Source organism: Colletotrichum graminicola (assembly GCF_000149035.1).
Source record: "Colletotrichum graminicola M1.001 genomic scaffold supercont1.125, whole genome shotgun sequence".
NCBI classification, from domain to species: domain Eukaryota; kingdom Fungi; phylum Ascomycota; class Sordariomycetes; order Glomerellales; family Glomerellaceae; genus Colletotrichum; species Colletotrichum graminicola.
Window position 1 is genome coordinate 27,168 of NW_007361129.1, and position 6,286 is coordinate 33,453.

General features: G+C 54.7%; 4 protein-coding genes across 4 annotated transcripts; all 4 read right to left on the reverse strand.

The window, feature by feature from the left end:
• Positions 1–541: 541 nt before the first annotated feature.
• Positions 542–2,045, reverse strand: GLRG_11793 (O-methyltransferase; the record flags this gene model as incomplete). The annotated part of the gene is made up of 3 exons (XM_008102476.1): positions 542–1,102; positions 1,157–1,732; positions 1,800–2,045. The coding sequence occupies 3 exons, from the start codon at positions 2,043–2,045 to the stop codon at positions 542–544; spliced, it is 1,383 nt and encodes a 460-aa protein (XP_008100667.1).
• A 1,291-nt stretch (positions 2,046–3,336) lies between these two features.
• Positions 3,337–4,568, reverse strand: GLRG_11794 (uncharacterized protein; the record flags this gene model as incomplete). The annotated part of the gene is made up of 2 exons (XM_008102477.1): positions 3,337–4,466; positions 4,520–4,568. The coding sequence occupies 2 exons, from the start codon at positions 4,566–4,568 to the stop codon at positions 3,337–3,339; spliced, it is 1,179 nt and encodes a 392-aa protein (XP_008100668.1).
• Positions 4,569–4,812: 244 nt separating this feature from the next.
• Positions 4,813–5,031, reverse strand: GLRG_11795 (uncharacterized protein; the record flags this gene model as incomplete). Its single annotated transcript, XM_008102478.1, has 1 exon — positions 4,813–5,031. The coding sequence occupies one exon, from the start codon at positions 5,029–5,031 to the stop codon at positions 4,813–4,815; it is 219 nt and encodes a 72-aa protein (XP_008100669.1).
• A 323-nt stretch (positions 5,032–5,354) lies between these two features.
• Positions 5,355–5,966, reverse strand: GLRG_11796 (uncharacterized protein; the record flags this gene model as incomplete). The annotated part of the gene is made up of 1 exon (XM_008102479.1): positions 5,355–5,966. One exon carries the CDS (start codon positions 5,964–5,966, stop codon positions 5,355–5,357), a length of 612 nt encoding a protein of 203 aa, XP_008100670.1.
• Positions 5,967–6,286: the final 320 nt, after the last annotated feature.

The window sequence follows — 6,286 nt, forward strand, 5'->3', positions numbered from 1 at the left end:
GTGGGGAAACGTTATGAGAGTTGATCCTGCATGGGTGGAAACAAAAAGATAATTGACGCGCTCGCTCTCTTAGCCTACACTGGACCGAAGAAGAAATGACCAGTTCTGAGCACCCGACGCGAAAGAATGTTAACATCAGGTTGCTATGTCGTCCCAAAAAAACTATATCTCATCAGATATAATCTATTAATAGGCCGATCATAAGAGTCTAAACAAAAACGAATGATGCTTGCTTCATATGAAGCGAGTTGAAACATGTCCATTTCCCCAACCTACGGTCAAGGCCCAATTCATGGCTCAAGACGAGTATTACCTGAGGCAGCTGACGTCTACGGAACCGCCATTTGACCGCTTGTTGCCACACTTCAGAAAGTTCTGGGCCATCAATACTGACAAACACGTGATGGTTCGATCAAACATTGTAGGCTGAAGTCCATTCTGGACCTGCCAAGCGTAGCGTTGGTTACTATTCGATTCTCTATCATGTAATGTCTTTTTTCAACCTGGTTCACCAAGGCCATATCCATTTTGCCCTCGCAGTTCAGCCACGCCACACAATCTCAATCGTCGCAAAGAACGTCAGGGGGTCAGCATCGACCTTGATCACCTCGAAACGCTCGTCTGCGTTCTTGACGATGCTCCTGTACGCCTCGACTGGGCGCTCCTTAGCGTTGAAGAGGGCCATCATGCGGAGGTCGGTGGCCGTGCCCATCTGCTGGACGGACCGCGGCAGCGGCGGGCCCACCTTCTTTTCCTCCTCCTCATATTTCGGGTCGCTCGTCGCGCCCTCGTCGACCTTGCCGATGTACTCGATCACAAGAACGCGGTTGCCCGGCCGGAGCTTGGGCACCAGGTTGCGCAAAAGCTGCGACGCTACAGCGTCCGGATAGTCGTGCATGATCAACTTGAGAATGTAGATGTCGGCCTCGACCGGCTGCGGCTGGAGGATGTCGTGCTCGACATATGACACGCGGTCCGCGAGCTCGGCCGGGAGGTTCGCCTCGAAGATGGGCTTCACCTTGGGCATGTCCTCAACCACGAACGTCAGGTCGGGGAAGTTGCGCGCTAGGTTAAATGCATCGTTACCGGCTGATCCGCCGACCTGTGAGAGGGTTAGCAGTGCAGTCATTCCATCGGGGTGCGTGTCAGAACTAACGTCGACGACCTTGGCCTTGCCGGCCGCCTTCCAGTCCGTGGCATTCAGCACAATGCCCTCGACGCGGAAAATGTCCTTCATGAAGGTCATGAAGTCGACAAAATATTTCTGGCGCCAGCCGCGCCGCTCGCCCTCACCATGGTTCTCGAGAAAATCCCACGAGTTGGCGTGGCGGCCGCCGAACTGGCCGCCTTGGTGCAACAGTGCAAAGGCCGTCTCCTCCATCTTGTCCGTCAGGGCGGGCTTACCGGCACTGTAGCGCTCGAGAGCCTCGTTCAGCAGGAGCAGCGGCGCGCTCGACGTGTCTAGCACTGAGTGCACGAGAGCCTTAAGACCCGGCTTCCGCGCCAGCGCCGCGGACCGCGACGTGTGCTGCACGCGGGATGTCGCGCGCCCTGGCTCCGTCTCAGCGAAAAAGCATAGCGTGAAGGCGTGCTGCAACACGCGGTACGCCACATCCAGCGGCAGTTTCGTGCGCTCCGCGATTTCAACGTACGAGGCCGAGTCGTCGATCGGTACCGCCGCCCAGAAGTCAAAGTGGTTCAGCACATTGAGACACGAGGCGTCGGGAATGGCCTGCGATGTACCGGTCAGCACCTGAGCCGGTCCCGGCAGAGAAGAAGGGGGCAGGGGGAGGTCTCACGTTGTGGACGTAGTTGTAGACACTCTCCATAGGGCCCTGGGAAAGAATATACATGTCGTTCAACGCATCGTTGAGCGTCTGACGAGTGATGAACATCTCACCGGTGATACCCTCATAGCTAGATACGCTGTCGGCGGCGAAGGTCGCCTGCGGGATATTGTTTGCTTGAAGCTGGTTAGTAAAGGCTGCCGCCAGCTCAGTGATCTTGGCGGCGAGCTCGTTGAGGGTGGGCTGTGAGTCGACCATCTTGACACACAAAGATTGGGGTTCGGTCGCGAGTCTAGAGAGCGGCGGTGTGCTTGTCAAGTCTCGAAATGTGCGCAACTTACGAGAGGGGTAGCCAATTTATTTGAGGCCTGTTCAAGGCGACATCTAGCTGACGAAGAGGCCGCCAGCTGGCTGCCCTCATCCACTTCGGGTGCGAGCCAAGACCGACAATGCAAATAGTTTCTCGCTCCGTGATGTCAGGAAAGTGCGGAGGATGATGATCTAATCTGATTAGATCATCTGATTAGATCATTCGCCCCTTGGCGTGTTGACCAATTGACAGACGTAACTCGAATCTGGACAAACCATGCCAAATGCCAGTTGCAGGTGGCCAGATATAAATGGTGTCATACCTAACACTACCTATGCCTACTAGCTAAGTTGCCCTATTGTTAACTTTCTCACTCTGACTAGACCCTGACGCCAAGCGACTAGCCATGCAAGGACATCTTTGCCTGGCCGGATTCGGGTGTGGCCAAGAAATAGACCTCGGCTGTTCGCGCGGCAATTGCTTTCTGCCTTGCGGGGAGGGAATCTAGCACAGGATGGAGAGTGGGAGGGAAATAGTCTATACACAATGCAGTGGGCTAGGTGCGCATGTATACATCTTCAGCATCGGCCACGCTCAGACAACTGCGCCGTCGGTGTTTGTGCAAACCGATCTTTCTTACGTACTCTATTCGCTTCTTGGCCGGGATCGAGTTGACCATCAGCGCAGACATATTCTAGTCATCGTTAAGGATCACGAAGTTGGCTAGACAGAGGCGAAGGGCACCCAAAAACATGACGAGAGGGCACTGAACCAGGTAGTTAGACAACGGGAACAATGATCGATAACAACATCAGTCATCTATTATCTAGCCTGCATCCAGTGATGTCATCTGCGAAATATCTCAGATAAGAACTACCGCCATCAAAGCGGGGAGGGACCTAACCTCTCGGGAGGGACCGCGGCGTTGGTATGCTGAGGCTATTGAATGCCATGTGCCATCCCATCCCACTGGGGCCCTCCTGTACTGTACGAGGGTTGTAGTCGCTAGCGCCTTAGTTGTGAGTCTGTTGTATATGTACCTTGTGTAGGTAGTTCAATACCACACAGTCTTTTATAGTCTCCCTCTATTGCATATCAAGGGGTATTATGCCAGGCTTCTTTAGTTTTTATTATTAGTCTTTTTCTCCAACTTGATGGCCTCCTGATTTTATCCAATGCTATTAGTCATATCCAACTAAGAAAACCAAAAGAAATAAGAGAAAGTATTGCAACAGACGCTTATGACCCGTTGGCGCCCTGCACATAGGCCTGATCGTACCTGTACGGCATGGGGTTTGTGTCGTAGTAGGGGTCGTACGTCAGGAGGGCGAAGCCCGAGTCGGCGGCCGCAATACCGCTGGGCCAGCACTGGTTGTCGTTGAGGCCGTCATTGGCAGGTGGGCTGCCGAAGTGGTCGTACGACGCGATGGTGAACTCGGGATGTGTGTTGACGCCACTGTCCATGTACGTGCGCAGCAGCTGGGACTTGGGGCGGCTGACGTGCTTGGCGCTCGCCGGGTCGCGGCTGACGGCGGCGTCGAAGTTTGTGTCCGACAAATCTTGCAGTGTGCCTCCGAAGCAGGCGCCCTTCCACATCTGGCCAGCCTTGTGTTTCTCCGTGTCCGGGACATATCGCACCAGCTGGCCGGTACGGTCAACGCCCGAGTTAAGGATGGCGGGGCTGTTGGCGTCCAGCAGGTAGGCCGGCGGGTACTCGTCGCAGTCGCAGCCCTCTTGCTGGCGGTTGATTTCCTCGGTCCAGCCAGAACCGCGGTGCTGTGTGCTCCAGGTGGCCGTGGCCTGGCCGTCCTGGCGATGGGCAGTGGTGGCAGCTGCCTGCGGACACGTCAAGGTAGCCCAAGCCTGGTTGTTACGGATGACGCTGCTGTAGTAGTAGCAGGCCTGCGAACAGGCGGCGCTGCATGTAGCCTTCACCTGGGTGGTGCGGGCGCTGTAGGTCAGGGAGGTGACGATGACCTCTTCCCTTTGCGTTTGGTCAGCCACGCACGACTGCCGGCGCATAGTGTTCTTGGCTATGCCCAGCCGCTGGGTCGACTGCGACTTGGGCACGTTGCACTTCTTGCGGATACCAACGCTACCCAGCTGCGTCTTTCCTAACACGTTGGCGCCGCTGCCCGTGCCCTGCTTGGGCTTGGCTCTGTTCGTGAGGTTTGCATCGTCACCCTTCTTGCCGCTGCCCTTGGGCGCCTTTGGTTTCTTGAAGCGCGATACCCCATCTGTCACCGAGCTGAGGATGCCGAAGGTCTCCTTGATCTCCTCCGGCACCAGCTCCGTCCCGCCGCACGGGCCGAGCCACCAGGAGAAGGCGCCTCCGGGTCTTCCTCCTCCGGGTACAGGTATGCAGCCATCTGCGCTGCTGTAACGGCCATATCAAGTCCAGCGTCCAGAATCTTGCCCGCACCCCAAATCAGGCTCGCGCCCACGTCCAGCACCAGCTTCAGTAACGACATAAGTATATAGCAGCCAATTTAGGCAATGATGGGCATGGTCAAGCACTATGTCTGCGATCTCGTTAACAAGGTAGTTATCGCACGAGCAGGTGCCGGGCACAACATAATATGACGTGCCTGGGTACTTACTCCAGGGGATGCCGTCAGGATACTCCTTAGTCAAGAAGAAGCCAACGCAACCGTAGTTAGAGGTTCAACTATCTTCCTTGGCCTCGTCAAGTGCTGGCTTGCAGTAGGAGTAGCACTAAAACTGGACCTCGTCCCTCAGTTTGGGATTCTGGTAGATAAGGCACTTGTCAGCGTTAGCGAGCCGCGCCCCCGTGTAGTTGAAGTAGTTCGGGTTCTCGGAGCTCCAACCGACCTCGATAATGCCGTCGTCCTCATCCTTGTCGACCACGGCCGTCGTGCACACATCGGGCGGGCAGTAGCCATGCGAGCAGGCGAAGCGACACAGCCGGTTCATGTCGACGTCGACCTTGTTCGAGGCGAAAATATTTCCCTCGACTGGGTTCTCCGCTAGAACTGGTCACATTTTGCCCCTCGTGACGCACATACACAGCGACTCCCGGCAGAAGCCAATAGAACAGATAAACCCACATAGGACGCCTGAGTTTGAAGTCCTGCCCTCGCCTGACACACAGGCCTCGTCACCCGTGTCGCCGCCGCGGCCCAGCGGAAGCTTCATGCCATCGTCGCCAAATATATGCAAATCGACGGCCCAGTCAATGCTCCCGCCAAAATTCAGCGCCTTCCAGTCTTCGCGTCACTTCAGCTTCGTTGTCAGCATCATGTAGCTGATGTAGTCGCCCTTGTACAGCAGGACGTCTGTCCGTCCCCAGCCTGGCCGATCGGCTGCCCGTCGACCATGATATCGGGTGCGCCTGGGTACTCCCAGTCAATGTCGATACCATCGATTCCCTTGTCTTTGGCGAACTGGGCGTGGTTCTTCGTAAACGCTTCGCGGTTTCCGATGATGACACAGCGGATGATGTTGTAAGTGGCCGGCTCGGTTGAGTAGGCCCAGCCGCCAAACGGCACGATGCGTTTGAGTTGAAGCTTCTTGAAGCCCTCCCACTGACCGTGCGGGTCCGCGATGACGGGCTTCCAAGTGTTCGTGTCGGCGAATCCCCAGTGCATGTGGGTGTAGGTGCCATCGGTGTTGGACTTCTCGGCAAGCAGCCATAGGCAGTCGCGGTTCATGTTCCACGACTCATAGTAACCAACGCGGGAGAAGCTGACTGGCGGGCCTGAGCTCTGCTTGATCTCATTGCCGCAGTTGGAGATGCACGTGCTTTGGAACCCGGGCAGCTTAGTGCCGGGGTTACAGTCTGTTGCGTTGGCAGCGTCCAAAACCCATTTTTCAGTCCGTGCACCCGCGCCATACAAATGCAACCCCATGCAAATTCGCGTTTTTTGGCTGGCAGGATCCAAAATCTGTATTACCTAACATTAGATAGTTATAACAACTTAAAGTCGCGTATACTAGCAGCAACAATAATAATAAGGGGATTTAGACCTATATAAAGCCACTTATGAGCTGTATATCTAATTATCATTTTGACACTTACCCGTTAAATAGATTTATCTCCTATTATAATAGTCTATAAAAACACGCCTTTTAGATAGGCAGCTAAGTTAATAAAGTTATAAGAGTAATATATATATAAAAGTAAAGTCTATAATAATTCTATTACTATTACTTACTGCTACTACTTTTT